We start from the raw sequence: 27,758 nt of genomic DNA, 5'->3' as shown, positions 1-27,758 counted from the left end.
TCTAAATGTACAATCATTTCTATTAGCCAGATCTCAACATTTCTGCTCTCCTCCTTCTCCTTCCCTTTGTCCTTCCTCCCTCCCTCCATCCCTCCCTCCCTTTGGCATTTCCTATGTGCAAGGACTGTGCTAAATGCTAAGGTGGAAAAATAAGCAGCCAATTGTCCTGTTCTTTCAAAATCTCAAAATCTAGTGTGGGAAACTAAACACAAACAAGCAACTGTAGTGGAAATTGGAAGATGCTACAGTTTACCAAGTGCTGGGTGGATGAAGGGCCTAACACTGGTAGGTGGTGGGTGAGGTGCTGTCTGGGTTGGGACCTAGAGAAGGAACCTTCCAGGCTGAACAGAGGGGCACCATAAGGCCTCCTAGGTGGAAGGGGCAGAAGGCAGAACAGTAGGCAGGCTGGCTGAGAGGGGCTGATGGATCACGAAGGGACAGACTGAGAAGGGTCTTCTTGGCCTTTTTCCTGTCCGTAATGGGGAGTCCTGGGGTTTGAACCAAGGGCACACTCTGAAGGCTGTGTGGAGAGGAAGTCAGACTGGGGAGGGATAGGAGGCTATGAGGTGAGGAAGGAGGCTATGGCCACAGTCCAGGAGGTGACAGGGATTAGACACCCTGTTCCAGAATCATCCCTACTTGCCCATGAAGGGCCTGCCCAGATGCTGCCTTCTCCATGAAGCCTACTCTGGTCAGCCTGTCTGGTCAGCCTAGATGAATATGCTCTCCCTCTCCTAATCTCTCTTAAGAGATTTACCCCACTTCTTGGCTCACTGTCTGCCTCACTGATATATGCTTTCAGTCATTAGAACTTCTTATTTATTTAACAGACACACTCTGCAGACTATGCACCATGTAGTGTCCTAATATTAGCTCATTTATGATGTTGTTTTACGTTTTATATCTCATCTGAAGAACCCAGTGATTGCCTAGCACACAGAAGGTGGTTCCATGTTTTACAGAAAGTCTGCATTTCTCTTACCTTAATCTCAATCTCTCATTCCAGGGAAACCTCATGGTCTTTCTAGACTTTTAACTTTTGTCTTTTATTTTTCAGAGACAGAGAGAGAGAGACAGTGAGAGTGTGCTAGTGAGCAGCAGTGGGCAGGGAGGCGGAAGGGCGGGGACACACAGAGGATCTGAAGCCGGCTCCATGCCAACAGCACAGAGCCCGATGTGGGGGCTCGAACTCACGAACCATGAGATCATGACCTGAGCCAAAACCAAGAGTCAGACGCTTAACCGACTGAGCCACCCAGGTGCCCCTGGACTTTTAACTTTTTTCTTAAGAAGATTTCGTTCCATTTCTCCTTTGATATTTTCCTCACACTCAATGACAGTTGTGCCCTCCATTTGGTCCTGGCCAGAATGAGAGGTGTGGTGGTGCCGTCCTGCCTGCTCTGTCCTGCACATGCTTGCTGCTCAGGAGCCTTTGCCACAGCACAGGCTGACTGGAGAGAGGGATTTTACTACAGGTTTAAACTCATTACCTTAGTCAACAGAATATTCTGAATAATTCTGTCAAGACTACAGATACACAGAGAGAAAATTTCCATCCCAAGTTTTAACCTAGAGGCTGAATGGCAGCTACGAAATGCCACAGTGGCCCTGCACCTCCCAGTGCTCTGGGTGGCTCTCCAGTCCCTCCGGTCTGTGTAGGGCAAGTGACACATGTGTCATTCTCACCACGAGGGTACAAGACAGCTCTGAGGAATTTCTATACCCTATTTGGACCAAAAAAGAGTATTTAAAAACTCACTGGAAAAGGTTATACAGGGGCTATGTAGCATTCCTGGGGACCATGTGGATCAGGGGCCTAGAGCAAGGGCGCCTGGGTGGCTTAGTTGTTAAGCATTGGACTTGGGCTCAGGTCATGATCTCACAGTTCCTGAGTTCCAGCCCCACATTGGTGAGCTTAAGTCTTGCTTTGGGTGAGCCCTGCTTCTCTCTCTCTCTGTCCCTCTCTCTCTCGCTTGCCCCTCCTGTCTCCGACTCCCTTGCATCCTCTCTCTCTCAAACATAAAATAAAAAATAAAATAAAATGGAGGCCTACAGCAAGGCTGGGGGCCCTCCTAGACCAGGCTCAAGGCTGACAGCTCACTGGACCAGAGACAAATCCTATTCTGTCCAGTTTGGTCATAGGAACTGCGGTCTTGTAATCAATGCAGCTAGGTTCGGCTTGGCAAGAGGTGGCTTTTCTTTCCTTACATGGAGAGCATGCTGGCAGATTTCTTTGCAAGCAAAGAAGGGTCACTGGCCTCGGCTTTGCCTGTCAGTGGGCAGCTGTACTTTGTGTGTGAATGTGTACACCTGTGTCAGGCATTCATGGGCAGGCTCATGGGACAGAGTGAGCTCTGCACCCATGCCCTGCTGTGCCAGTGTGACATCAAACAACCTACAATGGCAGTGCCACCAAGCACTGGGCCAGGCGCACGGCCGAGATCTTTCGGCAACCATTTTTCTTCTTTGGTTCCTATTTCTTTTCCCTGAGTGGTGGCCTCTCCTTGTATTCGGTAATCGGTGCTCTCTCCTTACCCCTTCATTCCTTGTCATGTCAGGAATGCGAGTGGGCCAGAGGGACCCTGACGGCCTCCAGACCCTTTCACAGGACAGTTCAGGACCAGCCTCATGGGTGGAGGGCACAGGAATGGTGGGAGAAATTCCAGGCACTGGGAAGGAAGCTTCCTACCATGGTTCAGAGAGGCCCAGGATTCCACCTGGAGCCTCACAGAGCCCACATGGAAGTGCCTGTGCCAGGTGAGTGCAGGCAGAGCGGCTGGGTAAAGAGCTATTCTGCTCTGTGGCAGAAGACCCAGCTGCCCAGCTGGCCACTCTGGTCTGCACTCCCATTCCCTGCACATGGTGCCACAGCAGGGGCAAGGACTGTGGGGCATGTGCTATACTCCACAAGGGGAGGGAGGGGAGAGGAATGAAGACACAGGTAATGTGCAGGATAAGGCAGGTTGCAGGTGCCAAGTATCTTACTATGTGACCGCTCTACTGCATGAATATTCAGGGTCAAGGTTCAACCATAAAAAAAGCTTCTGAGATTAAACACGTTCAAAATGTCATTAATCCCAGGCTAATATAGATGTGGCAGCAGATTAAATAAAAGGAGCTGAAAACACTCCTTTGTTTACTCCTTTCTGCCTCAATACACAGACAACCTTAATCTTCTGGGGATCTGGCTAAAGGGCTCTGACATCTCAATTTCTCCTCCCCACTTGACAACAGGTTTTTAAGCAGTTGGGTGTGCCTGGGTTTGCAACCAACAGCCCAGGAGCGTTTCTCACGCACAGGAAACCACTGATTCATGTCTGTATCTGTGTGATCTCCTTTACAGAGAGTCTGAAAGAGATGGACTCCCCCAAACACGTCTCCCCTGGAAAGGAAGACAGCAAATTTGATCTGCTGTACAGCATATGTAGAGTAAAACTTCTGGAAGACACAACACTTTCGATGCAGGAAGCTGTAACAGCCACAACGCTTGCCCTAAATAACTTAATTTCACATGAGGGCAACTTTTGATCAGGAAAATTATTTTTGTTGCTGTTATTTTGAGGATATGATTCTGTCAAAGAGGGAGGCTATGAGAAGTTTATACATTAGATTTTCTCCAGATTCCTTCTTTCTTCTTAACACATTCTCCTTCTTCAAGGGTTTGGTTTAAAAAGTATATTTATTGTTCAAGCATTCATCTCCAAGAGAGTTTGTTCTTGTGGTTGGTTCAGTAGGCTGTGGTAATGAGGACTGCTTCCTCCTTGGGGCCAGGAAACAGAGCAGCTACTGATGTGGCCCTGGGGCCTCCATGTCTAAGATTAAGGCCTCGGGCTAGCAAGGTGCTTTGGGGCAAATTCCAGAATCTTTCTGTGACTCAATTTTGGTGTCAAATGAGGAAAGGAGCAGTGTGTACCTCTCCTAATGTGACTGAAGACCAAAAGAGATCATGTGCTGTCTACACCTCCTTAGTGATGGTGAAGGTGTAATGAGATATAAGCCACAGAAGGCACTTAGCACAGTGCCTGGCATCTTGTAAGCTGAAGAGTGTGAGCTGCCCTCGCAAAGGGTGCTGTTGTTATTTTGTTGTTGTTAGTCCCACTTGAGAAGAGATGTAGACTTTGGTCAAATCCTAGCCAGGACATGGTGGAGACCAATGAGCCCTTTACCAATGTCCTCTCCCATGATAAGAAAACAGAAGCAAGCACTGGGATGTCTCCCAGCCTTTAACTGGGCCAGGTGGCCAGGCTGACTCTTGGTTCCTGAGGACATGATCTGCGATAGTCCAAGCAGACTAACTCTTGATGCTCTGCGTGTCCTGGTCTCCTCATGAGCCACACCATCAGGGCAGGGGCCTCCTCCTAGCCATCTCTGCATGTGCTGTGCCCCACGTGGGCTGGGGAGGGTGGGAAGGCCAGCAAGGTCTGAACAAGGCCATGGACGAGCCTGGCCCAAGTAACCCAGCGCCCACTGAAGCCACACTCTCTAGAATAGCACTCTGTTCCTCCCTGTAGACACTATGCCCTGTGGACAGCTGGCTAGCAGACAGGCCCTGATACAGCTACACACTGCCCAAGATGGCAGCCCAATTTTCATCCATCTGCCCAGGAGCCTACCATATATATCACTCTGAAAATACCCCATCACACACAACTCTAAATACAATGGGGAAGAAAACCACACAGTTTCTGGACACATGTTTGGCATTTTAACCGAGCTATTTGTATACAGGAAGACTTAAAATTAACCATTCAGAAGATCCTCAGTGTGAAACCATTTCTAGAGATATATTCAACCAGCCCTCTGTGAGGCAGATGCTTCTTACTACTTCATTTTGACTTGCTAGTCAGTGATGGGTTCCCCCCCTTTTTGGTGCCTATTACAATTCAGCCTTGAGGTACTGTTTCTTTCATTTGGAAAGACTTCTATAAGGACCCGCTGAGGGATTGAGGCTGGGACTCCAACAGTGCTCTACATCCCATATGACATGAAGGACAGCTGAGTCTGGAAGGTGGGAGTTATCATGAAGACTGTCTTCTGGGTGAGAGGCAATGAGCTGTACGATGTAAACTACCAGGATTTCCTGCCCTTTGGCTGAGAAAAATAAAGCAAATCTATGCCCTAAGCCAACACACAGTGGGACAGCAGGATTCTTACGTCTCTTGAAAGTTTTTGGAGCCACAATTTTTAAGAATCTTTTTCCTTTCGCAAAATGTCTTCCTTGTTTATAAAAGTACACATGCACATTGTACAAATCCAGAAAACAGATGAAAGTATAAAGGAGAAGGAAATTTCCCATAAATCAATAACCCAGGAGAGTGTGCTAACACTTTGGCACGCTTCTTGGAATCTTTTTCTGTTATGCTGTCATTTTAAATATCTTAAAAATATGTATCAATGGTTCATTCCCAGCTTTGCAAAACATTCTTTGTGGAAGGAGAGGCCTGAGTTTACACTCTAAGATTTCTGATCTAACGTGCATGTATCATTAACATCTGTCATAATTAGCCGAAGCCAGAACAGTGCCTAGGTGTTTCAATAACAGCAAACATCCTCCGTTTCTGCCTCCCCTTCAGGTCCTCTGCCACAGACCTGGTTTACATGGAGGTGATGACATGTCTAAACACACACTAAGGGGATTGCTGGAGTGGGGGTGGGGTCCTGGGCTCTGGGGACACATGGGACCTCACCTATGTTAAGGGTTTATGTCAGGCTTCCTTTTTTTTTTTTTTTTAATGTTTATACACACACACACACACACACACATATACGTATATATATGTGTGTGTATATATATATATTTTTTTTTTTTTTTTTTGAGAGGAGAGATCAAGAATGAGCAGGGGAGAGGCAGAGACACAGAGGGAGACAGAATCCCAAGAAGGCTCCTCGCTGTCAGCACAGAGCGCAATATGGGGCTTGAACTCATGAACTATGAGAACATGACCTGAGCCAAAACCAACAGTAGGATGCTTAACCGACTGAGCCACCCACACGCTCCTATATGCCAGGCTTCCTATATGAAAGCTGAGGGTTTGGTGTTTTTCTAAGCATTTACTGAGTGATTATCCATCTCAGCTTACACAGATAGCCCCTGATCAATACATGCCTGCAAAGTCTGCAGTCGCTCTTCACCAGTTCTGCCCACGAGCCAGGCTGGGTGATCTTACAGTGGAACTTGGGCTTTTAATTCTTGTGTGAGCATTTGTCTCAAAACTGTGCTGAGCGTTTGGGGAGTGAGGGCTTTTCACAGAGTAAGCTCCCATTCTGAATGATGTGTGATGGGCTGTGTTCTATTTCCACCTCCAGATTGAACTAATTGCCATTCCTACCTTTCCCATTTAACCAATACAGTCAGTCCTCACTGTTCACGGATTCCATATTTGTGAATTTGCCTACTCACTATAATGTATTTGTAACGCCCACACCAGTTCTTATGACCATTCATGGTAATTTGCAGACATGTGCAGAGAAGTGAAAAATTCGAGTCTTTGGACAAGCACAGTCCCAGCTGATGAGACTCTGTTTCTTTCCTGTTTCTGCTCTCATACTGTGAACAAATGTCCTTTTTGAGGTATACTTGGTGCCACATTTTTTGCATTTTTATGGGGTTTTGGGGGTGATTTTACTGTAAAATAGCTCCCACGTCTAGTGCTAAAGTGCTGTCTGGTGTTCCTGACCACAAAAAGGCTGTTAGGTATGTCACAGAGAAAATACGTCTATCAAATGAACTTCATTCAGGCATGAGTTTCAGTTTTGTTGGCTGTGAGTGGGATGATAATTAATCAACAATACATACAATACAGTGTCTTAAACACAAACACAAATAAAACAAGGGTATTGCTGATCATTTGACAAAATGTTGTAATCAGAGGCCCACTAGCTCTGATTTCTACTCTTTCTTCTAGGAGCAATGGTTCAGTATTCACTAATTCACTGTTCACAGCAACTTTATGGAGCATAACTACTACACATAATGAGAATCAACTGTACCTGGTGAGTGCCCACGAGGCACCAGGCCCTTTGGCAAGTGCTGATTCTACAGACAGGAAGGCTGTTTCTAATCTAACACATCTCTCCAGTGCACTGCACACCGGGTCTCCTGCAAGGGCAATCAGAGATTGAGGGATCCTTCGACAGCTAGCACATATTCCACAGTCTGGGAATGAGTTCCAGAGCCTGCTGGCAGAAAACACAAGGGGCCTCTGGGGTACTGGTCTCATTCTGTTTCTTGTCTGGTGTGTTTGGTGTGTGAAAATTCACTGAGACACACATGATCTGTATATTTCTCTGCATATGTATCACTCTTCAGTAAAAATTAAAAACAAAAACAAAAACAACCCACAAAAACTACTCTAAGATAACCGGGATTCGCTTGGTGCTTGGATAGCAACCAGGAAGGAGTCCGGGTCCCTGTTGAAATACAGAAACAAGGCAAGTCTGCACTGTGGAGCTATTTCCACACTGCAGTTAGGCAAGGCTACTGCCAGAGGGAGTGAGGGTTCTCTTAAGGATGCCCTCTCCCTGGTCAGCAGAAGCTTCCCATCCTCTTCACTTCCCCTCAGACCTCAAAAGCACCCTGAGGTCCTTGGCCCACTTGCCTTCCTACTGCTGTCCTCCATCACCCCACGAATCTCCCTCTTCCCTCCATCCTCTGAAGGCTTATCCTGAATCCGTTCTCCATTTCCTCTCCTAAATAAGACCCCACAGATCAGCAAGGGCAGAGAACTTGCCTGTCTAAACACTCTCTTCACAGCCCCCTGGCAAAATGGAGCTCTCAAGGAGGGCAGCTACTATGTCTGGGAGCCTCTTTCCTGGCCACTGGGGCCAAACTGTCCTTACCGCTGTTCCCTATTCCAAGGTCAGGAGGCGCTGCCAGGGTCTCCTCCTCACCCCAGCTCCTGAAACCCACCTTCAGACCTACAGATTGTCTCTCTCGTGATCTTCAAACCCCATGGCAGGAAAAAAAATGCCACTGTTGTTTTAAATGGTCCTGGTAGCTTGTTTCTATCATAAGAGGTGAGAACCTGTGAAGGCCAAGACTGTGCCCTTTACCCTGGTATTGTGGGAAGTCTCTAGGGAACATCTTACACTTGCTCACCCACGAAGGGCAAACAACGCTGATAACGAAGTTATGGTTGTATAAGTGATTCAGTCCTGGTGAAAGGGCCGATGGAGTCAGGTTTCTCAATGTCACAGCATATTCACCAGGGGAGAGTGGTCAGTCCTTGTCCCAGGGCAGGGATTTGTGCAGGCCTCCATAGTGGGAACTGATGTGAGTCTTTTTCCCAGGGGGGGTCCTGGGGTCTGCCTGGTTTTTTTCTTGTTACAGCACTAGCTATAACTGCTTTAAGACTCTGTTGCTCATAGGCAAAATCTGTGAAAAAGCATTTATAAACAAAAATCAATGCATGTCGGGCACCAGGGTGGTTCAGTTGGTTACACCTCCAACTCTTGATTTCAGCTCAGGTAATTGATTTCATGGTTTGTCAGTTCAAGCCCCTTGTCAGGTTCTGTGCTGATAGTGTGGAGCCTGCTTGGGATTCTCTTTCTCTCTTCCTCTCTCTGATCTTCTTCTGCTCTCTCTCTCTCAAAATAAATAAATAAACTAAAAAATAAAATAAACCTAAACATTTTTAAAAACGACTGTGAATCGTATTGGGATTTGGATGTGTGAGGTCAGGAACCTGGTCACATGCAAGCACATTTATTGGGGGTGCCCCAGGCATTTGATGCTTTGCCAGGCTCTTTGCTGAACTTCAGGTGCAGCTGCCCAGCCTTCACATGTAAAGGCTGGCAGACATTCCCAAGCTGCCCACCCTGATCCCTACATCTCAAAGTGGAGACCCAGGAAGCCAGAGACAGGTTCAAGGACACAGAGTTGTGATACACATGCTTGGACTCAAAGTCCATTTGCTTAACTGCCACTGTCCGTGCAATTAAAACAGCCTCTAAGCAGAAGGCAGTGACCAAAGTCCATCTCTGAGCATAGAGACAGCTGCTGTCCAGTAACCGCCAGGTAATATAATGGGGACCTTACAAGGATATGGGGATGGAAAGGCACTGTTAATTTGAAGATAATTTTTAGCTACAGCAGATGATGGAGAAAAGGTAGCAAAACTATTATATTACATGGCACCCTCTTATAATTCAAAATATACACAAACACCTCACTTTGGATTCTTTGCGGATCTCCAGGAGCAGCTGGAATTCTGCAAGATCTTTCTCAAGTGGTCACCAGAGAACAAGTAATTAGTTTGAGGGATAGCCCTTGTACACAGAGCTTAGATTTTTCCTTCCTCTATTACCTCTGGGCTGCCCTCACTCCCCGTGAACAGGTAGGGAAACTTCTCCCCACCCAAGAAGTGTTCACAGCTCAGGTTTATTCAGTCTTGATTTTCAGAGCAATACCATATTCCTAATGAACCTCACAACCCTGCTTTCAATCCCCATTTCAGAGACAGGAACACAGAATCTCATGGAGTAAAGGACTTGTCCAGGGTCACACTGCCAAACGCAGGTTTTTCCTCTACTCTTCATTCACCACATCACACACCCTCTCATAGTAAGGAGTATGACCCCACAACTTTCCTATATACCGTTTTCTCCCTGTTATAATCTACTCACTGAGTGGCAAACAGTAGTTACTTAGCTTTGGCACTACTGACAGGTGGGGCTGGATGATCCTCTGTTGCTGGGGGCCTTCCCGTGCACTGCAGTATGTTTAACCTCTGCCCACTAGATGCTGGTAGTGCCTCCTTCTTACCACAGTCATGACAGTCAAATATGTCTCCAGATACTGCCAAATGTCTGCGGGGGACAAAGTTGTCCTCACTTGAGAACCACCACAGTATAGCATAACAGTGAAGAGCATCTGGCTGCAGAGGTAGTCTACGTGGCTCCACACTCCCCTCCACAGTTTACCTGCTATGTTCCCTTGGGCAAGTTCTTTGGCCTAAGTTCCAGCTTTCCCATTTATAAAATAGGATTCTTGTTGCAAATTAAAATGTAAAACATTTAATATGAGCCTTGGCACTTAGTGAGTGCATAATATACATGAACTATTATTGTCACTATACAGAGTGTGTATAAGTGTGGTGAGTAAATCCACTGTAGACCCTGACTAAGGGAAGCTAATGTAGTGAGGGAGACGGACACACACACACACACACACACACACACACACACACAGGTGAAAGTGTAATGATGCTTTGACAGCAGGCACATTTTTGGGAACAGCACAGAGCACAACCCTTACAGGGTGTCAAGAAGATGCTACTTGCCCTGAAAGAGTGCCATCCGACAGAACTTTCTGCAGCGATGGAAATGATCTCTGTGCTGTCAGCTAGCCATGAGATATGGGGCTGCTGAGTCCTTGAGATGTGGCTAGTATGACTGAGAAACTGAAGTTTTAAATTTAATTTTAATTCATTCAAGTTTACATTTAAATAGTCACGTGCTAGGGATCCCAGTGGGCTCAGTCAGTGAGCATGAGACTCACTGATAGTGAGTTTGAGCCCCATGTTGGGGGGGAGAGTTTACATAAAAAAATAAAGTAATATAAACAGACATATGAGGCTAACAGTTCCATGTTGGTTAAGGCAGATCTAGATCCTTGCTACTCAAATGTTGGTCTGTACACCAGCAGTACTGTCCCCATCAGAATCAGAGTCTTCATTTTAACAAGATTCACAAACATTTGTAAGTTTGAGAAAGTGCTGCCCAAGAACAGGCGTTCTCAGTGCTAGCCACACATTAGAATCACTTGTGGAGTCTTTAATACTCCCATTGTCTGGGGCTCACCCTGCACCCATCAACCTGAACCTGTGGGGGTGATGACCCCAATTTGCGTCCATCACTGGGAAGCAGTGATATCAATGCTGCTCCAAACTTCCAGCCTGAGGGAGCCTTGGAGAGCCCATGATGCTGCCTTCTGGTGACACAGAGCACCCATCTGACCAGGTGGTCCAGTTCCTGAACTGGGCTGATGCCCCCACCCTCCACCCCCCACCGCTCCAGGATCTGGTGAACCCTCCCCTCCTGAAATCAGCCAGTGCCCCCTGCCTTGTATCTGGACATCTACTCCCAGGACCACCCCACTGATGCCCACACAGTCCTCAACTATGGTCTTACTGCTCAGGCTTTTGGCACTCTCTGCCCAGGACACTCGCCCACTTCTGTCATGAAGACGCTGCCGTCTCTCTTCAAGTGCACTCTTCTCCCACCAGCCCTGGGATAAGTGCATAGGGGGCTTCAGTCCCTACATGAGGTTATGGCTGCCCTGGAGAAAGTGCTGCCGTGCACTCTGAAGTGGCAGCAGCATGCAGATGGATGGTGGGGGGCATTGCCTCTCCACACCCTAGGAGATGGGCTGCACCTTTGCAGGAGCCTGAATGCTGGGCTGGCAAGTTTTAGAGCAAAGCACAGCATGACCCTGATCTCCTACAGTCCATCACCCTCCCCCAGATAGAGCCAGAAGATTCTCAGTAACTTCCTAGTCATTCTCAGGTCCTAGCAGTCACTGTGGTCACTTTGGAATATGACGTAGATTTTAGGTTGAGTCAGTATTAAGTCTCCTGTTCCCCTGAATGCAGGGTGTCTGAGCTGGGGTGGGAGGTCCTTTCCCAAGTGCTTAGGGTCTGGGAAGGAGGAAAGGTGGGGAGAATAGGCAGGGTTCTCCTGTGATTGGCTCCTACCATTGCCTCAGTGGGCTCCATCCAATCTGGGGCTAGCAGGTGTCTGAGACTGAGCCAGGGATGCTCATCTGCAGCTATGCCTCTCTGGCTGTGACTCAGCTCCTCCTCTGCTCTTGCTGCTGTGTCCCTTTGCCCTCTCCATCAGGCAGGGCTCTGGGAGCACAGGTGTGTTATGTGGCAGCCATGGTGGCCTTAATCCAGCACTGGTCTCCCAACTGCAGGGCACACCTGTCCAGCTCTCCCAGAAGTCCCACACAAGGCCCCTTTTGTAGACTCTGGACAAGGGAGGCCTCCTGACCCCACCCCATTGAGCTGGGGGCTCACAGAACTGTAGCTGTGCTCCTGGAAGAAAGTGTTTTGCAAATCCCCCTTCTTCCTCTCCCCTCTCAGGGCCCCTGTATATTCTCAGGGGGTGGGGTGGACTCCTCACAATATTCTACGCACACGCTCTCTCTGGGTTCTCGTTGGTGCCCTCACTGGTTTCACCAGGGACAGAGAGAATCCCATTCCCATATACTGTTGTTCTATGCAGCTCAGATGAGTATATTTTGGTACATCCTTAGGAAGTTATGACTGTACTGTTGGAAACTACATCACATTTTGTAGTTACAAAGCTTTTGCTGCCCTGTGCATTACTAATAACTTCGTCTTACAAAGGGGGAAATTAAGACTTAGAGGTTAAGGAATCTCATTTGCTCAAAATCCCACAGCCCCTGAAAGGTGGACCTTGCAGTAAAACCTCCAAACCCACACTCTTCAATCTTACCACCCAGCCCCCTGCCTTGCCCTTGTACCTGTCCACGCAAACCACGGCGGGGTTCCGTGGGGAACCCACTGCAGGCCACAAGACCCCCAAGCACAGATACTCCATAGAGAAAAACAAAAATGTGGATGTTCTCAGGGAGCTCAAGATTGAGTTCAGAAATGCAGAGTGCATTCAGGGCAAGCAGGAGTGTGTGCAGAGTGCCAAGGGAAGCTGGTGACACAGGTGGGGCTGGAGATGTCAGAGGAAGTGAACGAGTGGCAAGCAAACTTAGAAGGCTGAAATGTCGACCTTGGCCAGAATCCACAAAGCCCTAAATGCCCCCCCGCCCCCAGGAAGGCATATACAGTGGGAAGGTATAGAGAGTTTTAAAGAGGAAAGCTCCATGGTTAGACCCAGACCTGGGAAGAGAGAAGTGCTGTGGGCATTGGGTTAAAGACTAAGAGATCTGACTATGCTGACAGCTCAGAACCTGGAGCCTGCTTGGTATTCTCTGTCTCCCTTCTCTCTGTCCCTCCCCGACTCACACTCTGTCTCTTTCAAAAATAAACAAACATAAAAAAAAAAAAAAGAGCTGATGTGGGGGCAAGATAAAGACACTTCACATTAAGATAAAGCCAGGACCCACTGACCAAGGAGGACCTTTTTCATCCATCAGATTGAAAAAAAAACCTGTGATTTTTTTCATCTAGTGCTAATGAGAAGTTCTCTACTCTATGCAAAGAGGTGTAAATTGGTACTACCTTTATGGGGGGGGAGTGCAATCTGAAGCTAAAAACTGCACATGCCCTTGAGCCAGAAAGCCCACTTTTAAGAATCTGTCCTACATGGGCACTGGGTGTCATGTGTAAGAGAGGAATCACTGGGTTCTACTCCCGAAGCCAAGACTACACTATGTGTTAACTAACTTGAATTAAAAAAAAAATCTAGGGGCGCCTAGGTGGCTCAGTAGGTTAAGTGTTTAACTTCAGCTCAGGTCATGATCTCACAGTTCGTAGGTTTGAGCCCCGTGTTGGGCTCTCTGCTGTTAGCACAGAGCCTGCTTTGGATCTTCTGTCTCCCTCTCTCTGTCTCTCCCCTGCTCGCTCTCTCCCTCTCTCAAAAGGAAATTAAAAAAACATTTTAAAAAAACCTATCCTACAGAAGGAACAGTGTAACTCCATAGAGATAAAATAGACAAGAATGGCTACTGCAGCAAAAGGAAAAAAAAAAAAAAACCTCAACACACTCAGAATGCCCTTCAGTAGGGAATGGCTAAATAAAATATGGTACAGGCACTATGCAGCCCTTAAAAGGAATGAGGTCAAGTGACTCACTCTGATCAGAAAAGAGGCCCATGTCTTATCGTGGAGTGAAAATATCAAATTGTGAGCCAACATGTATAATATTTTTGTGATTAAAAAAAGGGGGTATTCATCTGTGTGTTGTTCATACTGATGCAGCTCTGACTGCTACTGGCATGGGAAAGAGCTGGTGGTGGTTCCTTCTGTGGGTGGGATTTGAGATATTCAGAATGGGTGGAGAGAAGGTCACTGTCACTTTTTTGTATCATTTAAAAGATTATTTAAAAATTTACATGGAGTAAAATTCATTTTTGTTACAGGGTTTTAGGAGTTTTAATACCCTTAGATTCTTACAAAAAGTCACAAATAGGATATGGAACAATGTCAACACCCAAACAATTCTCTCATGCCTCCCCTTTGTAGGGACCCTATCTTTATCCCCAGCCCATGACAACTACGGATCTGTTCTCTGTATTTTTGCCTCATCCAGATGTCATATAAATGGAATAATACGGTTTGTAATCTTTTGAGACTGCCTGCTTTCACTTAGCATATGCATTTAAGATGTTACGGTGTGTACTGGAAGTTCATTCTTTTTTATTGCTGAGTAATATTCCATTGTTTGGATGACCAATTGAAGGATATTTGGAGTGTCCCCAGTTTTGGGGGATTATGAACAATCTTGCCATAAATATTCATGTACAGGCTTTCGTGTGAACCTAAGTTTCCATTTATCTAGGATAAATACTTAGAAGTGGGATTGCTATGTTATAAGGTAAGCGTATTTGATTTTGTAAGAAACTGCCAAACTTTTCCAAAGTGACTGCACCATTCTGCACTTCCTCTAGCAATGTACGAGAGCTCCAGCTGCTCTGCCTCCTCCCCAGCGCGTGGTCGTATTAGCTTTGTTTCAGCCATTCTAATATGTGTATAATGCTATCTCATTATGGTCTTAATTGGCGTTTCTCTAATGGCTAATGATGTTTCACGTGCTTATTTGCCATCTCTGTATTCCCACTGGTGAAATATTTGCCCATGTCTTCTGCTTGTTCTAATTGTATTTCTTTGCTTTGTACTGTTGACCTTTAAGAACACTTTATATATTTTAGACACTAGTCCTTTGTGGGATATGTGGTTTGTAGATATCTTCTCGTATTCTGTAGCTTGTCTTTTTTCATCCTCTTAACGGGGTCTTCGGCAGAGCAAAAGTTTTTAATTCCAGTGAAGTCCAATTTATCAGTTTTTCCTCTTATGGATCGTGCTTTGATGTCAAGTCTAAGAACTCTTTGTCTAGTCCTATGTTTCAAAGATTTTCTCCTAAGTTCCTGAAAATCTTCTGGTCTCACTTTACATTTAGCTCATTGAACCCCTTTTGAGTTAACTGTGATACGTGATGTGAGACTTAAGTCAAGGTTCATATTTTTGCTTAGATGTTCACATGCTCCAGAATCATTTGTTGAAAAGATGAAATAAACGCATGTAAATACAGCTCTAAAAACAAAACAAAAGTGCAAAAGTAATTCACCTGAGCTCCTTGGACTTGTAAATTCAGGTTTTTCAAAAATTTAGGAAGTTTTTAGTCACTATTCCTTCAGATATTTTTTTCTGCTCAAGTCTTTTTCTCCTTCTGAACTCCTATGACATGAATGTTAACGCTTTTTCATATTGTTCCAATAGTCCTTGAGGCTTTTTTCCCCCTTTTTGTACTCAGGCTATTTTCTATTAGTCTGTTTTGAAGTTCACTGACTCTTCTGTCATCTCTATTCTACTAAGAAGTTTTTCTAATAAATCTTATTTCTGATACTGTGTTTTCCTGTTCTAAGATGTATTTTTTTCATAGCTTCTATTTCTTTGCAGAGAATTTGTATCTACCCATTCATTTCTTAAAAAAATTTTTTTTCTTTCTTTCTTTTTTAAATTTATATCCAAGTTAGTTAGAATATAGTGCAACAATGATTTCAGGAGTAGATTCCTTAATGCCCCTTACCCATTTAGCCCATCCCCCCTCCCACAACCCCTCCGGTAACCCTCTGTTCTCCATATTTAAGAGTCTCTTATGTTTTGTCCCCCTCCCTGTTTTTATATTTTTGTTTCCCTTCCCTTATGTTCATCTGTTTTGTCTCTTAAAGTCCTCATATGAGTGAAGTCATATGATTTTTGTCTTTCTCTGACTAATTTCGCTTAGCATAATACCCTCTAGTTCCATCCATGTAGTTGCAAATGGCAAGATTTCATTCTTTTTGATTGCCAAGTAATATTCCATTATATATATGTGTGTATATATATACACATATACACACACACCACATCTTCTTTATCCATTCATCCGTCAATGGACATTTGTGCTCTTTCCATACTTCAGCTATTGTTGATACTGCTGCTATAAACATTGGGGTGCATGTGTCCCTTCAAAACAGCATACCTGTATCCCTTGGATAAATACCCAGTAGTGCAATTGCTGGGTCATAGGGTAGTTCTATTTTTAATTTTTTGAGGAACCTCCATACTGTTTTCCAGAGTGGCTGCACCAGGTTGCATTCCTACCAGCAGTGCAAAAGAGATCCTCTTTCTCTACATCCTTGCCAACATCTGTTGTTGCCTGAATTGTTAACGTTAGCCATTCTGACAGGTATGAGGTGGTATCTCATTGTGGTTTTGATTTGTATTTCCCTGATGATGAGGGATGTTGAGCATCGTTTCATGTGTCTGTTGGCCATGTGGATGTCTTATTTGGAGAAGTGTCTGTTCATGTCTTTAGCCCATTTCTTCACTGGATTATTTGTTTTTTTGGGTGTTGAGTTTGGTAAGTTCTCTATAGATTTTGGATACTAACCCTTTACCTGATATGTCATTTGCAAATATCTTCTCCCATTCTGTTGGTTGCCTTTTAGTTTTGCTGATTGTTTCCTTCGCTGTGCAGATGCTTTTTATTTTGATGATGTCCCAGTGGTTCATTTTTGCTTTTGTTTTCCTTGCCTCCGGAGACGTGTTGAGTAAGAAGTTGCTGTAACCAAGGTCAAAGAGGTTCTTGCCTGCTTTCTCCTCTGGGATTTTGATAGCTTCCTGTCTTACATTTAGGTCTTTCATCCATTTTGAGTTTATTTTTGTGTATGGTGTAAGAAAGTGGTCCAGGTTCATTTTTCTGCATGTCACTGTCTAGTTTTCCAGGCACCACTTCCTGAAGAGACTGTTTTTATTCCATTGAATATTCTTTCCTGCTTTGTCAAAGATGAGTTGGCAAAGATTAGTTTGTGGGTCCATTTCTGGGTTCTCTATTCTGTTCCATTGATCTGAGTGCCTGTTCTTGTGCCAGTACCATACTATCTTGATGATTAACAGCTTTGTAATATAGCTTGAAGTCCAGCTTCCCATTCATTTCAAGAGTGCTCACTTTTACTTCTTAGATCACGGTATAATTGTTGCTTTAAAGTTTTTTTCTAATAATACTAATATTTGAATCACCTCAAGGTTGGTGTCTTAGAAAATTTTTTAGGTTTTCCTGATTCTTTGATATGTTGAACAATTTTTGTTTGTATCCTAGACATTTTGAGTGTTTGTTCACACTCGGTCCTATTAAAATTCTCAAAGGTTCTGCTGTACTGATTCTAGTCAGTCTCATGCAGATGCATGTCAGAGACAAGCTCTTAACCTCATGCACCTAGGTAAGGACACTTCCTCAGGTGTCTCCCTTCTGTGATTTCCACTCCCACCCTCCAGTTTTCCAGCTAGAAAACCAGGGTTTACCCTCTATGCTGCTGTGTGCTCCAGTGACCATCACCCCGCAGGGCAGGGGGCAAGAGAAAGAAGCCTGCGGGACCACCACAAGCACAACCTGTCACTGTGCTCGCTGCTGTGAGGGGCTGTGGCTTCACTACTAGATCTCTGCTGGCATGCTGCCCAGAGAGTCAAAGGGCTCTGAACCCCACATGCTGCTATGGATGGAGGTGGTGCTCATCTGAGTAGGTCTGGAAGGATTAAAAGAGCTTTGCCCTAAAAGATACCATTGCCACAGCCGCCAGGACAAGAAGTTCCAGTTTGCTGCTGGCACTTGCCTGGCGCAGTGATGAGAGAACCCAAAGGGCTCCAGCCTGCAGGCTGTGCCACCACATGGAGGGGCTTGCTGCTTAGCTGCTGGTGCTCACATGGAGTAGGGCCAGGACTGTCCAACAAACTGCCCTACAGGGCTGGTGCTGGTGGTGGTGGGGAGCAGGAGGAGCAGGGCTGGAGAGTCACAAGAGCGGGGGTCTGCAGAGGTTGTTGGTACCATGGAGGCAAGGCAGGCAGGTCTTCAGAGTCCTGATCTCTCTGCCCAGCCCACCAGCTCCTACCTACCTTTCAGAATTCTCTGACATTCACTTCATGCATTTTGTCAAGGCTTTTAAATTTTATCAGTGGGAGACATAGGGTGGTGTGTGTTTACTCCACCTTGGTCAGAAATGTAAGTCCCTTTTTAAGGAATTTTAAAGAAGTAGGATTACAAAGTGATTTTTCTTTATAATTTTTAGACTTTTCAGTGTTTTTTCCATGTTAAAATCTTTTTGATAACTCTGAGTTCTTTAGCTTATCTGGATAGATGAGGTAACTGAAAAGGAAACTGACTGAGGTTGGTGGAGGTATGGATAATTATGAATGTTGAGATGTCAAGACAGGGATGCCCACAGGCGGTTAAGCGCTGCTTGCTGTGGCTGAAGGAGTCAAAGGAAGAGAGAACTTGAGAAACAGGTGGGAATATGAGATGTGTTCTGTCTGGGGGCACTGAGGAGAGTTTGGTGCACTGAGAGGCAGCCAAGGAAGAGAAAATATATGCAGTTGGAGAAGCACAGGAAAGGTGGAGAAATGGAGGCCCAGGATGTTGACCATACTTGGTCAGGAAGGGACTGTCAAGGGAAGGATAGGCTGAAAAGAGGAGGAGATGTGAACAGACTTTTCTTTTCTTTTCTTTTTTTAAGAATTCAAGATATATAAACACAATTGACCCTTGAACAACACAGGTATGAAGTGCCAAGGTCCATATATATGAGAATTTTTCTAAATACCATATAGTACTATAAACGTATTTCCTCTTCCTTATGATTTTCTTAATAACATTTTCTTTTAGCTAGCTTACTTAATAGTAAAAATTCACTATATAAGACACATAACGTACAAAATATATGTTAACTGTGTTATCGATAAAAGGTCAACAGTAGGCTATTAGTAGTTAAATTTGGGGGATTACAGGTGGATTTTTTGGCTGCACAGGGGGTTGGTCCCTGTAACCCCTGCACTGTTCAGTGATCAACTGCATATTTTTTAGCATGATACCAAAAAAAGACCCCTTATGTTCTACTCAAATGAACTTGAATACAACTAAAGTAACTGTCATAGAGTAGGTGACAGTCTCTTTGAATTCCTTTCCTCCAGAAAATGCCTCTGACACCCAAAGACAAGATGGGTATCTATCTACACTCCCCTGTGGCATCCAGCTGCCACCTGGCCCTTTAGACTGGTAAGCTCCTTGAGAGCGAGGTCCTCATGCTTTTCCTGATGGCCTTTTGGGAGCCAGCACAGTGCTGTGTGTATCACAGAAATATATGCAATATTTCTTGCAAGAATGAACGCATGAATGAGTGAGTACCAGAGTCCAGAGAAAGAGGTTCAGAGGTCTATGTGTGCTACTGTATCACCCGCCCAGTCTGGAGGGAATGAGCTTAGACAGAAGGCTGAGGCTCATTGTCAAATGAGGCTCCTGGGTGACAATGGCAATTTGTCCAACTATTCTCCAAAATACCCAACATGTGACCACAACCAAATGAAACAAAAATTACACACACACAGAGAAGAATGACTAGAAGGAAAGGACAACAGGGATAACATCTAGAAAACAGACTCCTAAGTAGTGGCTTTTTTCTATATACTTCCTACGTTTTACCATTTTCTCACACAAGAATCTCTTTTTACCTGACCTGTCATTTGGACTCTGGGATGGACTGGCTTACCAGGAGGATGGGTAATGTCCTGCACAAGTGAACAAGGCTGGTAACCCCAGGCCGTTAACCTCCTGGTCTTGTTTGCACTGATGAGCACATACGGTACTGGGATTGCAGAACCGCCCCAACATGGCCCTGTGAGGTCCAGCCCACTTGGCAAAGCTGGGCTCCTCTGTTTACTGCAACAACTGGGACATCCTCCCTGCCTCTCCCACGGAAGGATTCTTTCATGCCTTCAGAGAAGAAAGGTGGGAATGTGGACGAGAGGAGGAAGAATAAGCAGAGTGTGGGGGACAAAGTGCTTGAGTCCTGAAGGTAGGATTGTGCACCCATCTGGGACACCTTGGTGACCTAACTCTCTGGTGTGTGTGCCCCTGGAAGGCATACAGGGGTGGCAGCCCATCTGGGAGCTCTGGGTAAAGTGCCTGCCACCACAAGATAATAAACAGCCGTAATTAGGCCTTTCTGGAAAACTGAATAATACTGATATTAAAACTTTTATTATATGTATGTCTTGTATGAATTTAATTGCCTCCAGTGGTTATATTTTGGGAGCAGTGAGGATGGCAGTAGAAGTAATAAGAATGAATTAAACCACAAGCAGATCCAGTGTCTGGGGAAGATAGAAGCTGCTTTCACTAATGGGATTTGACAACACAGACCCTGTGATTCTGTTCTGGTCTGCATGAGGCAGGCCCTAGACCCCAAGGTCCCAGGCAGCAGCCACAACCTAACCTGACACTCGCCCTTCAAATACCACCCACACTTTGAGAGAGATGGTTTCAAGCAGAATGAGGGTAATTCTTCCCTTCCTCTCTCTGCACTGAAATGAAAATCACTACCCCTGCCCTAAAGTAACCTAGATTCTTTCACCTTGGAATTCAACTGGATTGGCTATTTCTGTCACTTAGAGAATGTTAACAAGTGGACAATTCTTTTATACTATACTTCTAAGTAAAGCTGTAATAAATACCGTATTGTATAAATTAAAGAAAAAAAAATAAGGTCCTTATAGACCAGTACAGTCATCTGACAATAAACAAGCCTAAACTCTCACAGCTTAGGCTGAGGAAGTTTTAAATTATTAATACGTCAAGCATTGCCCTCTGAAGCTTCTTTTCCAGCTCTGACCATGAACCCAAGTATCCTGTGTTTAAGTTCCATTCAGTCAGCAAGCCCTTGAGAGACATTTTCAATTCCAGGCCATGAAGGTGGATGGTGCTGATGTCAGGGTTTTATCTGCACAGAGCAAACCCCCTCCTCCCTTGATATTTCAATGGGTTTTTGAAGCACTCTACAATAGCTTCAATAACCTGGCTGGAAATCTGCAGAGTGGATCATCAGCTACAGCTTGAACCTCTCCCAGAGCTCCCTTGCTAATTAGCCTAATGTAGCGACAGTAGCAGCAGCAAAAAATTACAGCTGAGCCAAGGGGCCTTGGATCAGGAAGGCCATGCATGTGGGCTCCTTCAGGGGGTTCTCCTGGCACTACTCCCTGGAACTGTCACCTTAAGAACTTAAAGCACTATACACACACACACATACACACTTTCACTTCCTAGGATGAAAGCAGAAAAGATAAGAGTTTCTTTGAAAACTGTCTTTACATTGCTTTCTGTGAGCTAATTTTTTCTTACGTGTGCACTTCACCTTCCTTTTAGGGTGTGGGGTCCCTAGAACAACTGCATCCTATTTCCTCTCTGTCCACAATGCAGCACTAAAGTGGAGTCTTGGACTTAGAATAGCCACTTAAAAACATCCTGAAAGTTTTGGTTTTTTTCAAATAAAATTTGCCATGGAAAATTTCTCTTTAGGGCCCTCATCACATGCACACACGACTGGTCCGTGTAGTTTCGCTTCTGGCACACTGATTTCCATTAATAAAAGAACCCAGCAATGAAAGATGATTTAGCTCTACCACAAATACCCATTTCCAACAGATTTGTTTCATCTGAAACACTATAAATAAAAAGTGACAAATGTCAAAGACATAGAAAGGTCATCTATTTTGCCTCTGCTCATTTTAAAGGGCAGTTGCTTTAGAAGATTCTTCCATTCAGCCCCAATCTTCACACCACCTCCTTTCTGGGACAGGAAGTTAACGCCCACCCGGAGGGGCTCTCCTTTTACATAAAAGGCTCGTGACTCCAATAAATGGGATGCTTCCCGCATGAGGCTGGGCCACATGAGCCTGATTATTAAACAGGAAAAAATTCTTTCTTGGGAAGTGGGGTGGGGGGAAGGTCAGAAGGACACTAAATGACAGAGGAGCCAGATGCTTCATTTATAACCAAGAAGTGCTGTAGGCCCCAGGAGTACCTCCTTCTACCAGAGTACACATATCCCAAGATTCTGGAACTCACTGAGCTTCCGATCTTAAGAAATGATAGAAGCATTTGAATGATCCCCTGAGCAGCCCATCTCCTCTCCGGGAATATGCTGCAAGATGGGTTTTTACATTTTCCTTACTTCTCCGAACTTCCACAAAATCCTGCTCTGTTTCCCCCTTCTCTGGTCTCTATTCATAACTCTGGATGAACCGTGTTAGTGGTACCGAGAGGGATTCCGACGTTTTCGCCCTTAGATCTTGCACACTCTGCGGACACCCCACTTGCCCACGGTCCTGCCCCTTTCCCACCAGGCGGCGCGAGCTCTTACCAGCTGCCCTGTGCTGCGACCGCGTCTCTGCCGACCGGGTCTCCCGTCTTAGGTCCTGGGGCAGCGCGGCCTTGACCAGCTCCCCGGGGCCCGCGTCCGGGGACGGCAGGGGGCGGCTCTGCAGCTGCGGCTTCCGGGGCAGGGGCGGCTTGGAGCTGAGCGGCTCCGAGGGCCGAGCCTTCCCCTTTCCCTGCTCGTGCGGGGACCGTGCCCCTCGAGGGGAGGGGGCCTTCGCAACCTGACATTTCTCGTCTTTGGGGAGCAAAGCCAGCCCCCCTCTTTCTAACCGGATTTCAGCGCTGTATCTCTTTATCCCTCTTGCTTCGGCAGAGGACGCCTCTCTGTGCTTGAAGGACAGAGACGTGGAGCGCAGCTTGACGGCAAAGGGGCCTCTGTCCTCCCCCGATGTCGGCTCGCGAGCCGCCGGGCAGGGGTCTCCCGGGGCGTCCCGGGGGCTCCGGCCCGGCCCGGCCGCCGCGTCCCCCGAGTCCCGAGAGCCGCCGCCGCCGTGGGGCTCGGGGGGCGCCCGCAGGTCGTCGAGCGCCGCCTCGCTCCTCCAGGCCAGGCTGCTCCTCAGAAGCGGCAGGCGCACCGGCAAGGCGCCCGCGGGGCCCGCGTGCTCCAACAGGCGGGCGCTGCCCGAGCGCGGCCACGCCCGGCCCGACGACACGGAGAACTTCACGGCCCGCAGCTCGCTGCCTGCCCGCTCCACCTTCCGCTCGGGCGCCGGCCTCTCCGGTCCCCCCTGTGGGGGCTCCGCGGGCTCGGCCCGGGGCGGCTCGGCCTCTCCGTCCAGGGGACCGGGAGCGGGCTCCTCCGCAGGCGGCTCGCAGGCGGCCAGCGCGCCGGGGCTCTCGCTCACCGCCGGGGCCTTGTGCTTCAGGCAGCTCTTGGGAGCCGAGGGGCTTGGGGCAGGGGCCTCTGGAGATCCCTTCCCTGCTCCCTCGGGCTCGGGCGCTTCCAGCGTCAGCTCCACCTCCTTCTGGACACTTTGGTCTGGCCCATCTAGACCAGGGGGTGTCTCCGAGGTGATGGCAGGGTCAGTCTCGGGAGGCGTCGTGTCCCCCTCGGGGATGGAGGGGGATAATCGAATCTCAATGTCTCCAGAAGCACAAATCACCTCATCAGCTGTTTCCCTGGCTGGGGGACTTGTGCTTTCCAGGGACGGCTCCTCCCTCTGGATTTCGCTGTCAGGATTATGGTGGTGATGTGGGGAACCTTCTGGCAGAGATGGGGACTCCGCGCGGGGGACTGGGCCTGACTCAGACTCAATGACCTCGGGGGTGGCTGGTCGGCTTGAGGTGTTATCCCCAAGGAAGCTCTCCTCCTCGGCGCTGGCACTGAGTGCAGGGCAGTGCTGCAGGCGTGCCCGCCTAGCCCGTGGCCCCCCAGATTGCAGCATGGTGGCTAGTCCTCCAGGCTCAGGGCTTCTGTCCAGTCCCACATCCTGCTGTGCAGAATTGGGGTTCTCTTCTGTGCTGACTTTGGGTAAGGACTTATCATCGTATTCCTCTTCCTCTGGGGTGCACGTCAGATCACTCAGGGATTCAGACTGTGCTCGCTGCCAGAGATAAAAAGGACAAAGACAGCATCATCATGTCAAATATGTCAAATGCCTATGACATTCCCATTTTGTATAATAGGAAACAGTGTGTCTCTAAAGCTGGCACCTAAGCAGGCACTGACACAGGGTAGGGTGTCTCTTAATAACTCCCATATTGGTCTGTTTGGAATCTTGCCTTACAAGTTCAGCTTTCAGCAGAACAATGGCAGCTATGCCCTCTAGGTAAATGGTGCTTAAGGTTCTAGTGGCTGAGCCACAAACACTGCTCTACAGAGCAAAGGGAAGGGGATCAAATCAGCTGGGTGTCTGCCATGCTTTACACTCCACACCTATTATTTCATTTACTCTTGATTCATCCCAGCAAGGAAGAATTATTTCCTCTTTGCACTTGTAGTACTGGGAGCTCAGAGAGGGCCATACTTTGGTTAAGGCTGAGCTTATTAGCTCAGGTGAAAAGCTGGTGCTCTCTCCATGACCCTGTGCTGCCTGAGAGCTAGTTTTCCATCTCAGTTCTCTCTCTCTCTCTCTCTCTCTACAGAGATGGGCCCCAAGGTGAGGGCAAACTGGTTTGCCTAAAGGGTAATTTCATATCACATCAAACACAGTCAAAGGCAAACCACAGCTTACAAGATAAAGTCCAAAAGCATAGCTGATAGGATAAAGTCCAAACTTTTCAGTTAAGTCAGAAGTCTTATATTCTCTGGTCTTAAATTATTTCTCCTAGTCCCTGCTCAGGTCAAGCCATGCCCCCACTAGTGAATGTGCCCGACTCTGGGCCTGAGTGACAGGCCAGCTGCTCTTTACCCACATCTCCAGGTGTTCTACCAGTAACCCCCAAGAACAGTCTGAGATTCTACTCCAACAGGAAGTCTTGCCTATTGCCTGCAGCTTATGGTGCTCCTCCTCTCCCCAAGCCCTACCGGTGTGACAATCAAATACTGCCTTGTATTTTTTGAAGTCTCTGGAATTTAAATTTAGTCCAACTTCCTCCTTACTGTACCCAAACTCAGTTGCTGCTCTCTTAGGAAGGAAAGGAGATCAAAGTAGCAATGAATCATTCAAAAGCATGAGAAAATGACCAAAAGGTTGAGGGTGTGAGGTCAATCTTTTTATAAAAATTTTTTTTAAATGTTTTTGTTTTTGAAAGAGAGAGAGAGAGAAAGTGGGTGAGATGCAGAGAGAGAGAGAGACAGAATCCGAAAGAGGCTCCAAGTTCTGTGCTGTCAGCACAGAGCCCTACGCGGGGCTCAAACCCACGAACCGCAAGATCATGACCTGAGCTGAAGTCAGATGCTTAACCGACTGAACCACCCAGGCGCCCTGAGGTCAATTTTTTTAAAAAGTTCAGGACATCAGACCTCCTTTCCTTGATGTTAAGAAACGTTCAGGGAGTGTTTGCAGTAGGTTTTAGTTTTTGTTTGCTGTGTTATTTTAACATTTCCACTGGCATCTGCTTGCTAACAGAACACAGATAAGTGGGATGTCTCTGACAACGCCTAAGTGAACTCTTGCCAAGATGCACAATTCTATTCCCATGGATTTGAAAAGAGGAAGATGTGCAAAGAAATCTACAGAAGAATTTTCAAAAGCCACAGTTTCAATAGGTGTCACGGGCCTTTTGCTACTACAGGAAATCACTGATGTTGAAACCTGTTTAGGATGTGGGTCATGCTTTAAAACTATCGTAAGCCTCACTAAATGAGCATAAAGCTGAGAAGCAGGCCTGGCTGGGAGCATCCCACCTTGGGCCACTGGCAGATACAAGGAGGTAAGGGTGGAGGGCCAGGCAGAACAAAGGTAGTGTGGAATATGGACTCGGACACTGAACAGAGTTTCTCGAGGGAACAAAGTGGCTTCTGACTTGGTCTGGGATCGTCAGCTTGGTCCTGGGATCGTCAGGAAGGATGCATAGACTCACTCCCTTGCTGCTGCCACCTCCTCTCCCCTCCTCTCCTGGGCCCTCACAGCAGCCTCACATACCCAAGAGGGGCCAGGGTACCAGGAAAGTCCTGATGGTTGGGAGGAGGGACCTCATGACCGAAGGGCAAAGGGGGCTATGAATACTCGAAGGAGAGAGGCCCTGCCTTAGGACCCAACAGTGACTCTGGTGACCGCTGGCCAGATACCTCTGCCCAGTCAAAAACTTAAGGTATCCATGCCTGCTCCCTACCAAGAAGGGGAACCAAAGAAGGAAGGAAGATATGTAAATGACAGAGTTTAAATCAAGGAATGTTTACCGGACTGACTAAATCAGAATTTCTGTTACTCTAAAAAATGGGGTTCAAGAGCTAAGTCAAGTTTAAATGTAAAGAAAGAATGAGAGGTACAGCTTTGTCCAGAGGACAGTAAGGCAGGAAGTTTTATCTCCCCCATCTGGAGTATGAGTGCGGCTTCTCTCTGCTACAAAGTCCTGAGCAGGCTGTGGCTGGTTACACGTACCCTTGCCAAAGCAAAAGACATCCCCATGGGAATAAACCCTAGACTTGAGGCCAGAGGGAGCTGGCTCTGTCCCTGCCCTGTGGTCCCACTCAGTATGAGGATAGGCAGGTTCGAGTTCCTGATCCTTGCCAAGTCCCACAGCAACAAGCCTGTAAATGCATTGGATGTGCAAGCACTTATACAAGTGTCCAGCTTGCACAAAGGCTTATTGGCCTGAGGGTAACCATAGCTGACTTCATTCTTCAGCCTTAGTCCCCTCTAAAGTCAACCCTGCTGGCCTGAGTTTAAAAAGCACCTACCTTCCACACGCCCAAAGGAAACCCCACTGTCTCCAGGGAGTCCCCGGAATCCTGAGAAGTCCCAGCCCACCATTCCTAGCTGAGCACCTAGCTCATCCTGGGCACTTCATCAATACCCCCCCAATACTGTCTCCAAGGAAGGAGGGAGAGAATGTTGGTCTGTGAACATCTCTTTCTCAGCACTCTCATTCTCTGTGGCCAGTCTGGCCCCACACCTGCCCTCAGCTCCTCCAGGGCTGGAATACTGTGGGCATCAGGCAGTGGAGAAGTCTACAATCCTATGTGGACCTCTAACCTATGGGTACTATGAAGACAAAACACTCCACGAATGAGTTCTCGACACCCAGAACTACAAACTGACAACTACACAGGCAGTGTGACCAAAGAGGGATCTGTCCTCACAGGGGCACAGTCCCCATGCTAATAAGTAGGTCCTTGTCCAAGGCAGAAGTCTGTGCTAGTGTGCCAGCTTATCTGTCATTGGTTCATGTCATCTGTTCATCCATTCAACAAATGTGCACTGAATGCCAGCTGTGTGGTTAGCATTGCTCTAGGGGCGGGATGTAGGGCTGGGACAAGGTCTCAAGAAGACTGGCAATAAACAAGTGAGCATACACAATTATAAAGGTCACTTATGTGTGTGGCCTGTGCTATAAAGAAAGTGAACGCACTGGTGGGAAGGGAGGGCTGCTTTCCATAAGATGGTCAAGTGAGCCCCTCTGGGGAGAAGACCTCTGAGCTGAGACTCCAAGGCTAAGGAGCCAGCCAGGAGAAGAATGTCTCAAGCAAGAGATCAAGGCCTGAGGCCAGAGACAGGCCAAATCGTGTTGAGTGAGTGAGGCAGAGAATAAGAGTAGGTCTCAGAGGTAGGCAGGGCATGGTCATGCCAGGCCTGGAGTGTGGACCTTACACTCAGTGCTGTTGGAAGGCAAGGGACCCACAGCATGTAGCAGCTTTCACAGGAGGTGCTGCAGAACCAAAGAACAGATGGCATGTTTATGCAAGGAAGAGACATATCTGACGTATATTGAAAAAGATGAGCAACTCTAGCTCCTGGAGATGGTCCTACTGACCATGGGGTTTCTCGGAA

At 46.9% G+C, this 27,758-nt stretch overlaps 1 protein-coding gene across 3 annotated transcripts in view; it reads right to left on the bottom strand.

Annotated features, from left to right (window-relative positions):
- CRACDL (CRACD like) overlaps positions 1–27,758 on the bottom strand; it is a 144,914-nt gene that overhangs the window by 5,570 nt on the left and 111,586 nt on the right. For all 3 annotated transcript variants that reach the window (XM_042981209.1, XM_042981210.1, XM_042981211.1), the window contains exon 7: positions 22,367–23,927. In XM_042981209.1, the coding sequence (XP_042837143.1) occupies positions 22,367–23,927 (1,561 nt within the window). The remainder of the gene's footprint in view (positions 1–22,366; positions 23,928–27,758) is intronic.

This window comes from Panthera tigris, chromosome A3 (assembly GCF_018350195.1).
Source record: "Panthera tigris isolate Pti1 chromosome A3, P.tigris_Pti1_mat1.1, whole genome shotgun sequence".
NCBI classification, from domain to species: domain Eukaryota; kingdom Metazoa; phylum Chordata; class Mammalia; order Carnivora; family Felidae; genus Panthera; species Panthera tigris.
Note: the sequence above shows the minus strand (reverse complement) of the source record. Positions and strands in the feature narration are given on the sequence as shown.